The sequence below is a fragment of the Danio aesculapii genome, chromosome 2 (genome assembly GCF_903798145.1).
Source record: "Danio aesculapii chromosome 2, fDanAes4.1, whole genome shotgun sequence".
NCBI classification, from domain to species: Eukaryota; Metazoa; Chordata; class Actinopteri; order Cypriniformes; family Danionidae; genus Danio; species Danio aesculapii.
The window spans coordinates 34570681-34590680 of NC_079436.1; the positions used below are offsets into that span (position 1 = coordinate 34570681).

Here is a 20000-nt window from a genome sequence, read left to right on the forward strand (position 1 = left end):
CCAACCACCATGCCACGTTCAAAGTCACTTAAATCAGCTTTCTTCCCCATTCTGATGCTCAGTTTGAACTGCAGCAGATCGTCTTGACCATGTCTACATGCCTAAATGCACTGAGTTGCTGCCATGTGATTTGCAGATTAGAAATTTGCGTTAACGAACAATTGGACAGGTGTACCTAATAAAGTGGCTGGTGAATGTATATGCGTATATAAAAAATAAAACACACACACACACACACACACACACAGAGACCTTAGTGAGAGTGTTTTTAATGAAAATTAAATCATAACACAGACTAACTATTTGACATTTTTATTTAGTTAAAACCACAACAACTAAAACTACAACAAAAATCAACAAACAATCAAACACATAAATAAATAAATAAATAAATAAATAAATAAATAAATAAATAAATAAATAAATAAATAAATAAATAAGACTTTTTCTGATATTTTTTTTCTGCAAAAAAGGGGGAAACTGTTTGTAAGAGCTAGGACATAATATTTTAGACCTAATCATTATCAAAACAGATGTATGAAATAATTGTTTGGAAGTAAAACAAATTTTTTTTCTTTGTTTTTTCTTTTTTTAATGAAAAAAACAAATGCAACCATTGAAGACCAGGATTGCATTTAGCCAATTACACACAGGTCTTTCATTCATAAATCACACATATGAGAGCCACTTATGTATTTATACCCACACGCACCTTAAGCATCATCTCACCAATGCAGAGTAAAGCAGGTGGCTGCTGTGTCTGATCTCCTCCACTAGATGGAGATAGAGTTCCAGCTAAACTTCAGTCATAGAGAAGTGAGTGAGTGTGGCTAGTACACACATCGAGCACAGCTGGTTGCTATTGTTCAACTTCAGTTGTCTGCACTTAGGAGATCTTCAAATCAAAGCCATGAGCCCAAGGTAAACTCATGCTTATGTAATGGGAGTGGTGCAGTCATGCATTTTGATTTTAATGGTGGTATATGCTGTTATATGATTACATAATTCACACACTGAAACAATTTGTTGACTCTGAACTTCAAAGGAGTCCTAAAAAGGTAATGGTTCATAATTTCCGAGATCTATTTGAAAGTGTTATTTCCAACTCAACTTAGGAAGCAGTCCAGATACACTTATTTATTCGTTTAACCTTAACCCCGACTTTATTTGTTTTGGTAAAAGTTATTGTTTGACATGCTAAATTAGTGGTTGTAGTATAGCAGTAGTGTGTTGTTTTTTTGAGGGGAAATCATAGTTGTTTGTTAGCATACATTTTGAGCTGTGGTGCCTATGTTGGAAATTGAGGTAAAGTTGACTTTATATTCGCACTTTGGTTCAGTGAATGCTTGTGACATGCTCCCTATATTCTTTACTATGGTACTTGTAATATTTCAGTCTGAAATCACATGTAAATATGACTTTAAAACAACATTAGCACTATTTATTTGACTGTGAACTATGTTGTATTTTTGATAGTCATTGGCTGCTAATATGATTTCACCGTTTAAAATTTGCAAAGAATACTTTAATAAAATTATTGAGAGTCTGAATGTGCTAATATAAAACCAATTTTACCTCAATATGTTGGCATTCGACATTCATATCTGACCTGCAGTTTTATTCTTATTCATAGGCAAGGCAAGGCAAGGCAAGTTTATTTATATAGCACATTTTATACACAGTGGCAATTCAAAGTGCTTTACATAAACAGGAATAAAAGAAACAAGTATAAGAGAAATAAAAACAAATAATAAAAATGGTAAAAATGAAAATAAAATAAAATAAAAGCTGATAAAATGTGTTATAAAAGAATTAAAAAGAAGAGAAAAACATAGTAGTTCGATCTGTCGGACGTAGCACAGTGCTCATTCAGTAAAGGCACAGCTAAACAGATGTGTTTTCAGTCTTGATTTGAACGTGCCTAATGTTGGAGCACATCTGATCATTTCTGGAAGCTGATTCCAGCAGCGAGGGGCGTAGTAGCTGAAAGCCGATTCACCCTGCTTTGACTGAACTCTTGGGATTTCTAATCTATTTGATCCTAAAGATCTGAGTGATCTGTTAGGTTTGTATTCAGTGAGCATATCTATAATGTATTGAGGTCCTAGGCCATTTAGTGATTTATAGACCAGTAATAATACTTTAAAATCTATTCTGAATGTAACTGGGAGCCAGTGTAAAGACCTGAGGACAGGTGTGATGTGCTCTGATTTCCTGGTTCTGGTCAGAATTCTGGCCGCAGCGTTCTGGATGAGCTGCAACTGTCTGACTGTCTTTTTGGGAAGGCCAGTGAGGAGGCCATTACAGTAATCCACCCTGCTGCTGATAAAAGCATGAACAAGTTTCTCTAAGTCTTCACTGGAAACAAAGCATCTAATTCTTGCAATGTTTTTGAGATGATAGTATGCTGATTTACTAACTGCTTTGATATGACTATTAAAACTCAGATCTGACTCCAGAGTCACACCAAAATTCTTGACCTTATTTTTTGTTGTTTGACCCTTAGAGCCAAGGTACGCATTCACCTTGTGAACCTCATCTCTGTTCCCAAACGCAATCACTTCAGTTTTCTCTTTGTTTAACTGAAGAAAGTTTTGGCACATCCAATTGTTAATTTCATCAATGCATTGGCAGAGGGTGTCAATGGGGCTGTAGTCATTAGGCAGTAAGGCTAGGTAGATCTGAGTGTCATCAGCATAGCTGTGGTAGGAGATTTGTTTTTTTCTCATTATTTGGCTCAGAGGGAGCATATAAAGGTTGAACAGGAGTGGTGCCAGAATCGAGCCTTGTGGGACTCCACATGTCATGGGTGTCCACCTCGACCTATGATCACCTATACTGACATAGTAACCTCTTCCTTCAAGGTAAGATCTGAACCATTTGAGGACCGTCCCAGACAGCCCAACCCAGTTTTCCAGCCTATCCAGAAGCATGCTGTGATCGACAGTGTCAAATGCAGCACTGAGATCGAGCAGTACCAGCACTGTTAGTTTGCCTGAATCTGTATTTAGGCGGATGTCATTGATTATCTTTATAAGGGCGCTCTCTGTACTGTGATGTGGTCTGAAACCAGATTGAAAATTGTCCAAACACCCCTTGAAGTTTAGGAACTTGTTAACCTGGTTAAAAACAACTTTTTCAATGATTTTGCCAATGAAAGGGAGATTTGAGATGGGCCTGTAATTGCTCAATATGGCGTTATCCAGGTTGCTCTTCTTCAAGAGGGGTTTAACAACTGCAGTTTTAAGTGAGTTAGGAAAAATCCCTGAGAGAAGTGAAGCATTTACCACTTTTAGAAGATCCATTTCTAAGCAGGTAAACACCGTTTTAAAGAATGATGTGGGGAGCGTGTCAAGACTGCAGGTTGATGTTTTCATAATTTGCACGATCTCTTCTAAGATTTTGCCATTAATTGCCATGAAATCGGACATAATGTCTGATTTCTTAAGTTGTGGTTGAGCTAGTCTGACTTCGACACAACTTGGCTGATTGGATGAGCTGATTGCCTTTCTGATATTATTGATCTTGTCAGTAAAGAATGAGCAAACTCATTACATTTGCTTTCAGAGAGTAGCTCACTGGGAATCCGACTGGGGGGGGTTGTGAGTTTCTCTAACGTTGCAAAGAGTTTACGAGCATTGTTTACGTTGCTGTTTATAAGGCTTGAAAAGAAAGTCTGCCTAGCAGTTTTTAGTTCCATATTAAAAGCACGAAGACTGTCTTTATAGATATTATAATGGACTACTAGTTTCGTCTTTCTCCACATACGCTCAGCGTAAAATTCTGCACAGTGCACACTTGATATGAAAAGTAGCATTGTGATATTGCACACCATACACATTGCATTAAGTTCAGAATACAGTAGCTGGAGTTGTAGTTGGGCATCAGATGCAGTCATTGAGTTTAGCCAGAGGAGAAATAGTGCCCATCTGAGCCTGGTTCCCTCAAGGTTTTTCCTTCAATTTCATCAATCTGTGAAGTTTTGTTCCTTGCCACTGGCTCGCTTGGTTTTGGGACTTGAGTTGTGAAGCTGCACATTGATTTGCTCTTCAGTGTTTGGACTTGCAGCAGTGAAAATTAAACCACACTGAAATGAACTAAACTGAAATTCAATTCTGAAAACTGGACTGACAGTTTCAGTTTACTAGAACTTTTGTTAAGCTGCTTTGAAACAATCTAAATTGTATTGTAGCATTATAGAAATAAAGATGGATTGAATTGCGTCCCACTGCCATTGTACATACTTTAATCTAGAGCTGCACAGTATTGGACAAATCTAACATTGTGATATTTTGTTATTCTTCAATAGATATTGTGATATGAATCCAAATTCATCAGGTGACTTGAATATCTTTGGAAAGAATTGATCACTTTGATTGGGATGATTCTGTAGTGGGAGTGCATCTGCATGAAATAAACAATCTATAAATACTATAAAGAATACATGCAATTGAAATAAACTGTGTTTCGCCATTTTCTGAGTCTAACAGTATTCAGGTACAGTAATTAAATAATGAAAAATAATTAAATAAAATTAATCGTTGTTAAAATTAAAAATGGTAAAATTTCTTATGAATGAATTATTTATACAAAAATCATTATAGTCACAGGCCTAAAAAACACATAGAGATGTAAAAGTTTACAAACTCAACATTGCAAATCCTGCGATGTGACTATTGCCAATGATCGTATTGCAATATCTATGATAAAACGATATGTTGTGCATCCCTACTTTAATCCATATTAAAAAGCACTTAAGAGTGGGCAAAGCCATTTGTAAATCAAATGTTTGTTTTGTTCTGGTGTCACCTGCTTCCAGCAATGTTCAACTTGGTAAGACTTTATTTTGATGGCCCCTATTGCGCATTTTGTTGACTAAAAGTTGCATTGCCGCTACATTCTAATTACTTCACTTTTGAATATTAGCAGACTGTCTGCTTAATATCTGTTGATACTGCTCCTTCAACACATTTAACTGACTACATGAGACTTTTCAAGTACTTGTCAACTTACACTAACCCTAACCCCAACCTAACAGTCTACTTATATTGAGAAGTAGTTGGCATGTAGATTTAATGTAACTTAAATTCAACAAGATGTGTTAAAGGCACATTCAAAATAAAGTGATACCTTTCACTTTACAAAATGATGTATTGTTATGCAGCAAATTGTTATGTGTTACAATATTATTCCTTTTAGTATTTGTATCAATCAGGCTGTGTAAATAATCAACTGAGTATAGCATGAAAATTTACTAGCTTATTGAAAAAGGTCATAACTGTGCATATAGCAAGCGGAGTAAATGATATATATATCTAACTGTGTCATGGCAGGTTTCGGCTGTGGACAGTGGATAACACGGGTCGACGCTCCAGTCCGAGTGAGGTGACGATCAAAACTCCCTGTCCTGCTGTGGATGATGTCAAGGCTCAAGGTAGAGAGTTGCTTGATTTATGAATGAACTTTGGATTAGACAATATTCAATATGATCTGATTTGGTTAAATGTTTCCTCAGAAATCGCAGATAAGATTTACAACCTGTTCAACGGCTACACCAGTGGAAAGGAGCAGCAGACGGCCTATAATACACTCATGGACCTGGGCTCACCAACCCTCCACCGAGTTCTATACCACTACAATCAACGCTACGAGAGCTTTGGAGAGTTCACTTGGCGATGCGAAGACGAACTGGGGCCCAGGTTGGTAAACATTTTGAAGTTTTGTTGGAATTTGGAAATCCTTGTCATCACCGGTGACTGTAAAGTGCACTGCAGCCAACAACTAATTCTTTTTGTTTTGTTTTCCCTCACATGAAAATCAGTCTACAGGTTTTCATAGATGACCTAGTCTCATTTCTATTGCAGATTTTGTAATTATCTCTTTTTACGAATATCATGAAAAGCCCCTGATGTGAGAGTAAAACTTTTTTAATGGCAAATTTGGGCATTTTTGTGAAATGTACATGTTTCCATTCAGTTTAAATGTATGCAATTTAGAGGGTGGTGGACATCGACAGGGCTTGATATTAACACCCGCCAATGTGCCAAATGCCGGTTGATTTCCGCTATGGCGGGTAAGACAGCCACTCCCACTAGCCACATTGGCTGGTTAAAAATAATTTTTAATTTGTCATTTTCTTAAAAAAGGGGTTCGACAGTGCAGATGGCCCAATATGCGTGCAAATGTGTTCTCAGAATCGAGAAGCAGCCACAGTCCTGCTGCTTTTAAGAGCTCAAGATTTAAAAAAATTATTAAAAAATCCTTTTGTAAGCAACAGCGGTCACTGCTTTCGTTTAAATTATTCTTTAAACAGATTATTATTAGGCCTAACTATCCTTTCATTATCACACACGGTATGTTTTTTACCTGCTTTCCTTTGCTTACAGGTGTTTTGTTAATGTGGGTTTAATTATGTTTTTTACTATAACATATTTATATGTAGTTAAACTGCTGATCTGGGACATTTGGCCAGGACAGACTGCTGTCTATATTTTAGATAAAGCCTACATGACAATAATTCTTTTAAATGTCTTTTTTTTTTTACAAAACAGAAATGTTTTGTTGAATTAAAAAGTGCATGTATACAGCTATATTTTGCTTGTTTTGATATATTATTTAAAATTTGTGGCTAAGAAATAACAATTTATTTATTTTTGGTGTGGTCAGAGATAAATTTGGTAAATCCTTAATTTTAAGCTCTGAGAAGTCATGTGAAAAAAAAAACTAATTACAATGCGACAACCCATTTGATCGTGCACATTGAGCAAGCTCCCACAAAAAAAAGTGAATACAAACACACACAAAAAGTGAAATGAATGAGGAGGCATGTGGACATTACACAAAATTTAATCAAGTAATTTTAGCATGCCAAAGTCAAATTTATGCATATAAAATATATTTTCCCAAAGACAAAAGTGTGGCTAGTGAAAATGGCGAGTGGCTAGTAATGTTGGAAATCTACTAGCCACAGTGGCTGGTGATGAAAAAAGTTAATGTCAAGCTCTGGACATCGGCTTTTGACAAAAAACAAATATAACATGCTAAGTTGTACAAATATCCCATTTAAGATGACATTACAACCTTAATGAAAATTTTAAGAGTTCACACTTAGATGTTGCTTGATAATATTAGCAGGTTTGGCATGCTGTCTCGGGAGAGAACCCTGAGCTCGGAGATAATTGAGCCCAGGGCTCCCGCCTGGTCGTAAGTGCATGTAAGTGGGTACGAGATCAGGTAGTCCTCGAGAGCTCCCCCTGTAAAGGAGGAAATGTAGAGATGTGGTGGATGGGGGGGATTCTTCAGAAAACGAAGATAAGGGAGTAATGCTAGATGGGCTGTTATAGTGAGTTTGGATTAAGCCGATTGACTTACTAGTGATTACGGATGGGAGACCAGCCACAATCAATCATATCACATGCTCCTCTCGAAATTAGTTTGTAAAACTTTACTTAAAAGTGACCAGTATAAAGGCACAGTATTTTTTGCCACTGAAGCATGCATATTCACAACAAACAAAGGTATAGTTTGATGACACCATGAATGAGTCCGTAATTATTGGAGCCTTTAGCTCATAATTATATGACCTTTAGCTCATCTATGAACGTGATTTCAGCAAAAGTCCTGTAGGATGTAAAGTATTCAAAATGTATCATCATGCTAGTATGAAGCAACTGCTGATTATAGATGAGTGTGACGCGATATAAAAGCAGCCAAGTTGTCAAAAAACATTTTAAGGATCTGTTATGATCATGCTTCTCTGTGCTGTCTAATAAAATGCACAATAATTGAAGGCTATTTGGTGTTTTCCTGTTTTCAAACATAACAAACCACAAATCATGACTTTATTAGCATGGCTACATTAAACAAGGCCTGTGTCACTAGTTAAAATTACTACTTCAAAACATTTGAACAAGTACATGAGTCAGCAAAATACTTAAGAAAAATAAGTAAGTAACATCGTTCTTGTGCTTTTTGGATATTAATGAAGTCTTAAACACTGTGCTGTTAAGATTTCATTTAGGTAGCAACACTGCAAAGAGTCTCAAAATGGCAATTGTACCACAGTACATGCTAGCAAAATAACTTGACATGGAATTTGGTAGTTTGTTACTAGAATGTTGTAAGCTAACAGCATAATAATTTCTTTTCTTAAAAAATGCTTACAAATATTTAAGTTAATGATCAATGTAAAGTATGTTTCATGCAAATACATTTAAGTCAAGTATGGTTTCATCCATACTTCAAAAAAGTCCTCTGCTTTTAACCAATCCAAGAACTGAAATTGCGCACAAACACACACAGTGAGCATATACCCAATGCAGTAGGCAGCTATTGCTTCAAACCCCCAAGAAGCAATTAAGAGTTGGATGCCTTGGTCAGGGGCACCATAGATGGGTATCGAAGGTGGAGAGTGAGTGAGGTTTGTTCAATCTCCCAATCTTCAATTTCTACCGGGACTGGGATTGATCCTGCAACCTTTGGATTATAAGTCTAGCTCCCTAACCATTATTCACCTGCATTTCACACATTCTCCCCTGAATCAGAATATGCCTACTTCTATACTATAAATAGTAGGAAAAATGGTATGGTATGTGAAAGTGTAGCGATTGTAAAACAATCTGACGACCTACTACTTCTAGTGAGATCCTGAAATGTGCATCACATTTTACCATCATATGTGACCACAGCAGAGGATTTGTGAATGGCATTGAAGTGATGCAACTGATGCCATTGGTCACATGACAGTTACATCATGGAGACTGTTTATTTTCACTCCAGCTACAAACATTCATGCTAAGATGACCTTTGCTGTGAATACGTACTCTAGTGTTTGGCATGCAATTTTGGACACTGCTTTAGATTTATTTTTTCACACAGCGTTATGGGATGCTGCCTTGGAATCCATGTGAGAATGTTACTGTGACGCATTAATTTTTATTGATCGCTATTAAACCCGATATCTTGTTTCACAAGCTTTTACATGCTTTTTTATGTTTTGTTTTATTGCTCCTTAAATTACATTGTAAACGCAGATTATTCTATTACGGATTCTAACGTCAGACATCTGATTAGGCTATTTGTGCTAATTAGGTTTAAATTGAACACAATCAAACTGATTACAGTACATTTAAAGGGATCACCAAGGCATCTCTGATCACAAAACCGGGTGGTAATCTTGATACACCCTCCAAAACAAACCAAAGACAAATATGGTCTGGATTTTCGAATTGCGCTCAAATGCTTTTAAGCATAGCCATGTGTTCAATATAAAAACGTGAACGCTTCCTCGCCGACGCACAGTAGAGAGGTGAGTTTAATTATGGTCATTTGGACAACCGTACCTGAGGCCTCGGTTCAAATTAAAAGGTTGTATTTAATGGTCTCCATATTGCAAGGTTTTCCTTTCTTGCTCTGGGGTTACTGCATTAAAACACGCTGTTATCAAACACTCTCCCACCCAGAGCGAACCGCTGAGAGGACTTCAACAGTAGGTGCTTTCAGAATGTGATAATGCATTTATGATAGTTCAATCAATTTAAGGCCTTACACATGTCCTAGCAACATGCGACATGATGTCTGGTGTCGCGACAAGACAAAACATATAAATACCAGAGCCATTTAGAAGTGCAACATAGTGCACTGCTTTCCAAACCAAAATGACTTGTTTATTACCGAATTAATTATTTAACCTCATTACATATTAAAAGTAGACACTTTTATTGAGTCTGTTCATACTTAAAGTCCACCTGAACTGGAAGCTGCAGAGACTTTTATTTTAGTATGTTGACGTACTTACTAGCCACAGCCATATCACCTTCAGCCTAACACCGGTTACTCACTGAAGCTAGCAGGTCTGAGCCTGGTCAGTACCTGGATGGTAAATCTAGGTTGCTGTTGGAAGTGGAGTCAGCAGGGGTTGCTCAACCTGTGGTCTGTGGTGCTAATAGCCCCAGCAAAATGAAGGGGAATTGGCTTCATCACTGTTTCTCCACTCCACCAATAGCTGGTATTAGTAAGCGCTAGTGGTGGTGTGGTGTTAGTGAGGCCAGCAGGGAGCACTCAACCTGTGAATCCTAATGTCCCAGGAAGAGAAGGTGACACTATACTGTCAGTGAGCCATCTTTGAATGAGACCATAAACCGAGGTCCTGACTATCTGTGGTCATTAAAAATCCCATGATACATCTCGTAAAGAGTAGGGGTGTAACCCCTGGTGTCCTGGCTAAATTCCCTTCATCGGCTGTTATGATCATTGCCTCCTAATCATCCCCATCCACCGAATTGGCTTTGTAACCGTCTCTCCACTCCACCAATAGCCATTGTGTGGTGAGTGCACTGGTGCCATTGTCCTGTGGCTGCTGTTGCATCATCCAAGTGGATGATGATTGTGAAGCACTTTGGGTGTATGGCCATACACAATAGATGCGCTACACATTACTTCCAACTGAAACGGAATATCGGAAAAGGAGGTGTTATTTTTGGCACATCATATAGCAAACCATTAAACAGAAATGAAAGAAATACAATTTTTCTATTATTTGTCATCTCAATTTACATACTCCGTAAAAAAATGATAACTTAAACCAGGGGTCACCAATCACGGTCCTGGAGGGTGGTGTCCATGCAGGGTTTAGCTCCAACTTGCTTCAACACACCTGCTTGATTGTTTCAAGAATACCTAGTAAGGCCTTGATTAGCTTGTTCAGGTATGTTTGATTAGGGTTGGAGCTAAAATCTGCAGGACACTGGCCCTCCAGGAACAAGTTTGGTGACCCTGACTTAAACTAATAACTTCAGCTTTTTACAACTACATGAATAAATTGGTTTCCATTTAATTTATGGTTTTCATTAAAGAATAAGTTGGAAAAACTTCAATCGTTTAGGTGTAAGAAGTTAAAGCCGTTTATTTAAGTTTTCAGTGTAGGCACAATCTGTGATCTGTAGGCCTATCTGTTGTAAAAGCTGCTGTTTGATATTAAATTAATGCTAAATTAATCTTATTGCTTATCAAAAATAAATAACAAATAGAAAACAGAAAAGAGCATTCCAAACTGTCATCTGTGGCATTGCCATTGCATTTCAAATTAGCACTTTTACACTGTAAACGATGCTGGGTTCCACACAATCAATTTGTGTTGAGACAATATGGCGGAATTAAGTTAATTTATTAGTCCTTGCAAATTTAAGTGGATTGAACAAAAAAACAATTAGCCCCGGCCCCCCCCCCCCCCCCCCCCCCCCCCCCCCCCAAAACCCCCCAAGAATCGTGTTGTTTCAGCTCATGAAAATAATTAAAATGAACAAAGAAAAGTAACCAAGTCGAAAAGAAAATGAATGAAATGTGTATGAACAAACAGAAAACAGCATTTTTTGGTTGTAAATCTGACTGCCATATAGTCCACCTTTATTTATTTATTTTTTTACATTTTGGAAGGAATAAAAATCACTTGTGTGGTTTCAACACTTGCATTAATCCTGTCCAGCTTTGTCAGGAGCCAGACCACCTCATGAAGTAATCTTGAATGCGTTTCAGCAGGTATTTTCACCTGCTATTTTCACAATCATTTATCTGATCAGGAAAAAAAATGCATGAAAAGACCCTGTGTAAATAGCCCCTTTGGTTCTGTTGAAAAATGCTGGTACGTAGTTGCAAATTATTTATAGCTAGACGTAATTAAGCAGGCAGTCTACTAATACTCTTGAGCTGCAAATTGACCTGCAGTAGCAAAGTTATCTAAAGTGGACTATAAAAATAACCAAATTTTTAACTTTCTACGTCATCATTTAAATTTGAGAAGCACAAGTTTACTGAACAGGCCAATAAGTGTTTATACTAACCAAATTAACCCAAAAGAAGACTCAAGGGTGAATGCATTGAGATTCAAAAACAGCATTTAATCATGCTTTAATTCATCAAGACATTTACACTGCGAAGGGAGCTTGTTTTTGTTAAATATTGCACAAGTGTATCAACTTCAGATAAGCTGCTCCAGTGGAGGTCTGGAAAGATTGACGATTATCCTCCTTGTATGCGTCATCAATCTCACTGCTTCCATAAAAGCATTTTAATTTTTAAGCATGGAAATATAAACAATGAGAATTTGTCTTTAACACAAAAGTCATAGAGTTCACTAGGGTTTTCTTATCAGCGTCACTTAAATGCAATTTTCACCAACTAATCATAATACAAGATAATTATCAATTAAACCGACCCCACTCAGCATAAAAACCAATGGAAGAAAATGGATTTGAATAACAATATTTCCTGTTTTCTTTCTCTTTCTGAGATATCAACATAGAAAGTTTTGTGACTCACTCTTAATTGGACTGGACTGACTCATGCTTTAATTGCTGGAATTCAGCGATCGGTCAGAGTGCTTGTGTTGTTTGGTTGGAGATTGATGCTGCTCAATTCTCTGGATGTTGTGGAAGCTGGTAGTGAGGTGGGTTGTGTGTTTCTGTGGGTGTCTGAGGAATGCGGCTGATTGTTTCCTCCTAGATTTCAGAAAGCGAGAGTGAGAAAGAAGCACTGGCAAACGCTTTAAAAAAAATGTGAAAACCTACCTTGGAAATGAAAGCGCGAAAGCATGCGCACCCGTTACTATGGTATCTTGAGGTGAGGTACAGAACAAGATAGTCGTTAGCCTAGGTTGTCGGCTAAAATGGGAAAGTGTGGCTGTGGCCAAGGAATCCGAATTGCGTTTGGGTCAAGCCTGTGTCAGGAAATGACAGTGACGCCTACTGCTGTTGATGCCGGAAATCTTTTAAGCTAACGATAGCGACAATGGGTGTTACGACCCTGGACTCCCATATGGGGGGTTGCCAAACACACCGCGTGTAGAACTGCTTGTCAGCGCCAACCACCTATTGTGCATTTCTGTGCACCGGAGACCTCTTCGGTTACTGAAACAGCTTTGGCGATCAGTAATGAAGAAATTTCTACATTAGAAGAATGACAGTTTCTTCTTCTTTCTGTTTTACAGTGGTCGATAACAAAGTTTTTGATGCGTTACTGCCACCTCTCGCTCTGGTTGGTGATGTTGCCAAACAACCATTGGGCTGACACGAGAAACTTGCTTGATTGAAAGATGACTGAGGGAGATCATCTTTAGCATTTTACGGTTACGGTTCCCTTGTCCCAAAGTCAATAGGTGTTTTGAATGGGATTTCGGTTAAATCGCTTAAATAAGGTTCATGGCTAACACAACTCAAGATCTTTCACGTTTTATTCTATGACATAAAACACATCAGTTACATCACACTCTTGATTTTTTTATTTGGTTAGGTTCTTTAAAAAGTCGGTTGCTATCAAGTTACTAAATGGGACTACAGGCGGTATCGGAGACATATATGTCATCGAGCTGAACTGGTGTGGAACGTAGCCCGCTTGCGTCGTGCATTTGGATTTGTCTGTGTTTTAAGTATTTTCATGAATAGTATTTTATAGTTTGTAATATTTTCTAATTGGGAATTCATATTGTGTGTAGGTTGTGCCTTCACTTGGAAAGACTTAAGCCAGATTGATTTGTTGATCTTTATTTAACTAAAAGATATTATGGATATACTGCTTAGCAGTGCAGCCTGTCTCTTTCCTGCGCTCAGTAATGCAAACGTGTAAATAAATGTGTAAAAATACATACATATTAACTGTCACTTTAACGTGATCAATTGATTTTTCGTCATTTGTTTTCTTCACCTGAACACATTTAACTCTGTCATAACTGCAATATTTACACTCCTCCTTAAAATTGATAGCATATGTGACTGTATAGGCTGCTTTTTGCTGTACTTCGTGACAAAAAAAAGAATACTGAATGTTGTTCTGTGTCCATGATGGAACCTGCAGGCATATAGACTTGTCCCTCACACCTCATTTCTGTTGTCTGTTACTAAGGTAAGCAGGCTGTGTGCACGCGAGCACTATGATAATACTATGTAGGCACATTTATACAAACACTTTTACAACAACCATAAAGCACATTAAAAAACTATTCAAAAGGCACGTGGGTCTATACAGATGTGTTTTGCATTTATTTGTTTATATATCGCGTGGATTATAATGTAATAAACCGAGAGATTAAATGTTTGTCATAGACCATATTCTAAAAATAAGCTTGAAAAGTTGTCTGCAGCAGGGTGTGCTGACGTCACAGGCGAGCGCCCGAAGACACTGTAGTCTGTTTATAGCCTAATGCTAGCTTTTCAATTCTTGCGTTTGCATTTAAGATCCAAAAGTGCGAAAAGTTGTATTTTCATGTGAGGATTATCTGGCTGGACAAAGTGTGTAAGGTAATGAACAGTGTTTGAACACAGAGCTTATTATTTGCAAACTTCGAAAAGCCTATGGGAAAATCTATAGGGAATTTATTGAGGGAACCAGTTTTATGCTAGCAGTCGATTAGCCTACAAGGTGACGTCATAGTTCCTCCACTCTATAATAGTGAATGGCTAAGGAACTTCCTACATCACTTTCCCATTCAGTATTTTTCCCGAACGTAAATAATCTTAAAACGCTCATGTGTTCCTCACATCATAAACGACAAGCGATTTAATATCTCAAAAGCACGCTTGCGAAATTTTCCACACACATCAAAGTTGGATTACCCTTTTACAACATTTCACCTTAAAAACATTAAACAGAGGTGCTGGAGTTTGCAGAACTATATATGACTGGATAAATATGACCCGAAGTGCTTCAGTCCCTCACAATGTCACTTTTCATTAATATCCTAGCACATGTTCTTCTCCGCAAGCACTGTAAATACTTACTGGTGACAGCAAGCACATAATCACGCACACACACACACTTTTCCCCTCCACGTTTATCCTGGCATCATGTTCACTGGTATTTTTTGAAGAGGAGGCCTCCAGGAAGACAAGCAGGGCGACCACTGCTTTTAAAAGCTTCCCCATCCCCAGGCGGGGGAGTTTTCTCTTTGCTGTGAAAGGCACACGAGGCCCCCATGCTCATGTCCTGTGACGCATGCAGGACAGCTGGGCAAACAGTTGTCCCGTCCGCTTCTTAATAGGAACGGCAAAGTACATCAGGCTCACCGAGATTTCTGTATGGGCTCTTTATATGGTTTTAGATGGCTGACAGTCACGCGTCTATGTGAAATCAAACCACGAGCATCTCTTCCGATCGAAATGCCCAAACCACAGGGTCTCCATCTCTAGAAGCTTCTAGAAGGGAGACACTTGTTTTTATAGCAGCAGGTCAGAGTCAGGCTGGATTGAGGGAAATCCTCATGTACAAAAAACATAGTTAAGTTTTCCCATTGCAGAGGCTTTCCTGAGAAGATTGGCTGTTTTGCTGATGGCTCATGGTTGTCTTCTAATGAGTAGGCCTGCATGGAATCTGCGCCCTCAGAAATCAGCAGAAAACTCCACAGCAGAATGAACTTGTCATTCAATTTATTATCTGTATATAAATGTATGTATTTTTGTTCAGTTTTTAATATGTATTTGTTATATTAATAAATAACATAGAAATGTTTAGATAATTGTTGGACAATAAAATTTGCAAAGTAATATTTTCTATGTCTTTTAATGGATGGATTATATGAGACCTACTGTAGATTTGTTTACCAAACGAGTGGTTCTAACTGATTTAAAACCTTAAAGAGCCCCTATTATGGCTTTTTAAAAATGAGCTTGCATACAGTGTGTAACACAGCTGTAAGTGAAGAGAAATTTCAAGCTAAGGCTTAAATCTGTAAGTGCACAGTGTTTAAAACTATTGATTCATCTATAACAGAGTCGACTCTTAGTGCTTCAAATGAATCATCGTGATAACGAGTCTTTACACGTTTCGGCGTGACGTCAATACGAAACTTAAGCCCCTCCCATTTGTGCGCGCACAAACCCGGGAAAATTTTAAACCCCCTGCCCTGCCCACAAACACAATAGCAAGAAAAAGAAAAAGGAGGAAAAGAACCAGTGTTGCTGGATTGGGTGGTTTTGAATTTGATTGTGCGGGTAAAAACTTGTTGGATCGGTTTTTGGTGGAATCAGTCAGCAGCATCGGGCAACACTGAAGAGAACACTGTAGCAGATGTCGGTTAAATCATGTCGTGAAAACGCTGTGCTCTGCTGGAAATCATTGGAAGTGTGCAGATGAACAAACGATGAAACTGTGAAGAATCAGTGGTTGAGGTTTATTTTTGCAAAAATACCTCAGCATTATAGCCCCAGCCAGTGCTATGTTCCCTCTAACAAGTGCTTCAGCAATCTACATGCTTACAACAGGGAATTAGTTGGCCGTTTGTTAAAGGAAGGATCCGAAAAGGATTTCCTGGAGAAATAACAAATCGGGAGGGTGATGTTAGATGGGTCTAAAATACGGGCGACTCCTGGGAAATACGAGAGTGTTGACAGGTATGCTCACGCATACACTATGCACTCTGACTACTTCAATACTGAAAGCCGTGGTGGGCATTTCTCTCGCACTGAACGCTGTCGACCAATCGCAAAAAACTGGGTCATCGGTCCAATCAGTGCAGATTAGCATCGTGCTAAGGAGGGGTTTGGGAACGAATTAATCGCTGAACGATACATATGGGAGTCACTGGGATACTTAGTTAAAAATAAATACGTATTATGAGACAATAAAAGTGTTTTATGACCTTGTATGCATATCTGCCTGTTGTTGGAGACCCTTACAACCAAAATATGACCCTTTTTATTGTATAATAAGGGCTCTTTAAATAAAATATGTATGTATAAAAATAGAAATCAATGTAAAGGTTACAATTCCTAGACGGAAATTATTCCGAACAAATTCAAATTTATTTATTTTTTATAAATTATATAAAATTATATAAAACATCCACAGATTCTGTCTGGCCCTGCTAATGACATATCATTAACCAAAATTGATTAAAGAAGCTTGAAATTCAATACAATTCAATTCAACTCATCTTTATTTCTGTAGCGCTTTTACAATATACAGTAGATTGTGTCAAAGCAGCTTCACATAGAAGATTATAGTAAATTGAAACTGGATTTTTTACATTATTGGTGACTTTGTCTGGGCACACGTAATATAAAATATGTCTTTATGTCTTATGCCTTAATATAGACATAAGACATAAAAGACATAAAATATGACATAAGACATAAAATATATATGCTTTAAACATTGGGGAACATTGGGGATGCTCCAATTGCAAATCCTAAACATTCAACACAATTAATCTTTACGTCTAGAAATTCTGATGTGGGGGGGAACTCCAAGGACAAACATGTATAGTGTACAAGCCGGAGATTATCAAATGCAACTGAATAATATCCAGTCAGAAAGCAAGCTGAAAGAAAATGCAAACAGACAAGCACAATCAACAGACATTTGTACAGTGAAAGAAAAACATTTACAATGAATAAATGATCATTTAAATAATTTAAATAATTTAGATAATTTTAAAAATCATAAAAAGAAACATACAGACAGAAACGCAGACACAAAACCTGAAAGTACGCTGTGTTGGGGAACGTAACAAGCATAATGTTAATTTGTATGCCACTGTCACTTTTAAGTCTCAAGAGATTTTCAGCCGTTTTTCTTTAAGGATGTTTTTAATGTTAAATTATTTGCCATTCACATATAAATAAAATAAATTAAATAATTTTAAATAAATAAATAAAATAAATTAATTAATTATAATCGAACATTTACTAATGCATTATTTACATCCAAGTCTATGCTTGTCAACATTAGTTAATGTACCGTGAATAACATGAACTAACAAGGAACAACTGTATTTTCATTAACTAATGTTAAACACACAGCATTAATTAGCATAACTAATGAACCTTATTGTAAAGTGTGACCAATTTGAGATTTGTAATGTCATTTTACACCACTGGCACATCACAAACTATAGAAGCAAAGCTGTGAAATCTAGGATTTATTTCTGTCCCCCATGTTTGTGTTCTCTAATATTTAAAAAATCTTACAAAATGTAAAAAGTCTTATAGTGTGTACCCAGACTTTAAAACAAAATTGAGATCAGAATGGACTACCTGAGTATTTCTGAATGTACCTGAGTGTGACCATTTATATATTGTAGTGTACAAGTTAAACAAAATGTTTGTTGTTGTTTTACAGAAAACATATGTTGAGTTTTGTGGATGACATCATGTCGGGGGCCAAAATCCCCATGTGTGATGCTTGGGGGACATTCCCGATCCTCTGTCTTCAATCTCCTTGATCATCCGCTGCCTGGAGCCGGACACCCACATACATGTGAGTTACTCCTTCTGTAAATGGCACAAAAAACACTCCTGATTCATTGATTGATTTCAGTTTTGAAATGAACAATCGAATGAGTCAGTTTTATTTGATTCTGCCGTAGTTTGTCTTAGTTTTCTAAATGTTTATCAGAGATTAATAAAAGGACTAAGCCGAAAAGAAATAATATTATTATTATTATTATTATTATTATTATTATCTATTATTATTATATTATTATTATTATTACTATTATTATTATTATTAGACAATATTATACAGTTATTATTATTATTATTATTATTATTATTATTATTATTATATTATTATTATTATTATTATTATGACAATATTATTATTATTATTATTATTATTTATTATTATGACAATATTATTATTATTATTATTATATTATTATTATTATTATGACAATATTATACAGTTATTATTATTATTATTATTATTATTTTATTATTATTATTATTATTATTATTATTATTATTATTATGACAATTTATACAGTTATTATTATTATTATTATATTATTATTATTATTATTATTATTATTATATTATTATTATGACAATATTATTATTATTATTATTATTTTATTATTATTTTATTATTATTATTATTATTATTATGACAATATTATACAGTTATTATTATTATTATTATTATTATTATTATTATTATTATTATGACAATATTATTATTATTATTATTATTATTATTATTATTATTATTATTATTATTATTATTATATTATTATTATATTTTGACCATATTATATATTTTTTCTTTTTACGTCATTATTATTATTATTATTATTATATTATTATTATTATTATTTATTATTATTATACTTTGACCATATTATTGTTTTTTAACTTTATTATTATTATTATTATTATTATTATTATTATTATTATTATTATTATTATTATATTATTATTATGATTATTACTTTATTTTATTATTATTATTATTATTATTATTATATTATGTTTTTGACCATATTATATATTTTATTATATTATTATTATTATTATTAATAATAATATATTTGACCATGTTATTATATTATTATATATTATTATTATTATTATTATTATTATTATTATTATTATTATTATTATTATACTTTGACCATTATTGTTTTTTAACTTTATTATTATTATTATTATTATTTGTTATTATTATTATTATTTTTATGATTATTATGATTATTATTATTATTATTATTATTATTATTATTATATTATTATTATTTTATTATTATTATTTGTTTTTGACCATATTATATTTTTATTATATTATTATTATTATTATTATTATTATTATTATTATTATAATAATATATTTGACCATGTTATTATATATTATTATTATTATTATTATTATTATTATTTCCTAAAATTTCCACAAAAAAAATCTATGTTTTGTTTCAGTCATAAGACAAAACACAAAACACTGAGGCCCCAGTTTTTGGCTGCCCGATTGACTTGGACATGGAACTGACGTGAAGTTGCATGTCTTTCAGTCACATGAGGCAATATAATATCTGCGTGAGCCCAAGCAATTATATCTAACAGAGGCTGTGAGGCTGTAAAATCCTATAATGATTTGTGTAAATATGTCTGGAGTATTTCCTCCCATGTCAATTTTCCAATATCAGTAGTTGACCTTCAATTGCGCTGTTCGCAAAATAGGTGAAAAAAAAATCTTGGAATGTAGAATTGATCTAATCATGCTTTTGTGTAAAAGCATTT

General features: G+C 35.4%; 1 protein-coding gene across 4 annotated transcripts in view; it reads left to right on the forward strand.

The window, feature by feature from the left end:
• Nucleotides 1-20000, forward strand: part of astn1 (astrotactin 1) — a 433021-nt gene that overhangs the window by 392268 nt on the left and 20753 nt on the right. For all 4 annotated transcript variants that reach the window (XM_056477943.1, XM_056477951.1, XM_056477959.1 and 1 more), the window contains 2 exons: nucleotides 5334-5434; nucleotides 5516-5699. In XM_056477943.1, coding sequence (XP_056333918.1) covers nucleotides 5334-5434; nucleotides 5516-5699 — 285 coding nt within the window. The remainder of the gene's footprint in view (nucleotides 1-5333; nucleotides 5435-5515; nucleotides 5700-20000) is intronic.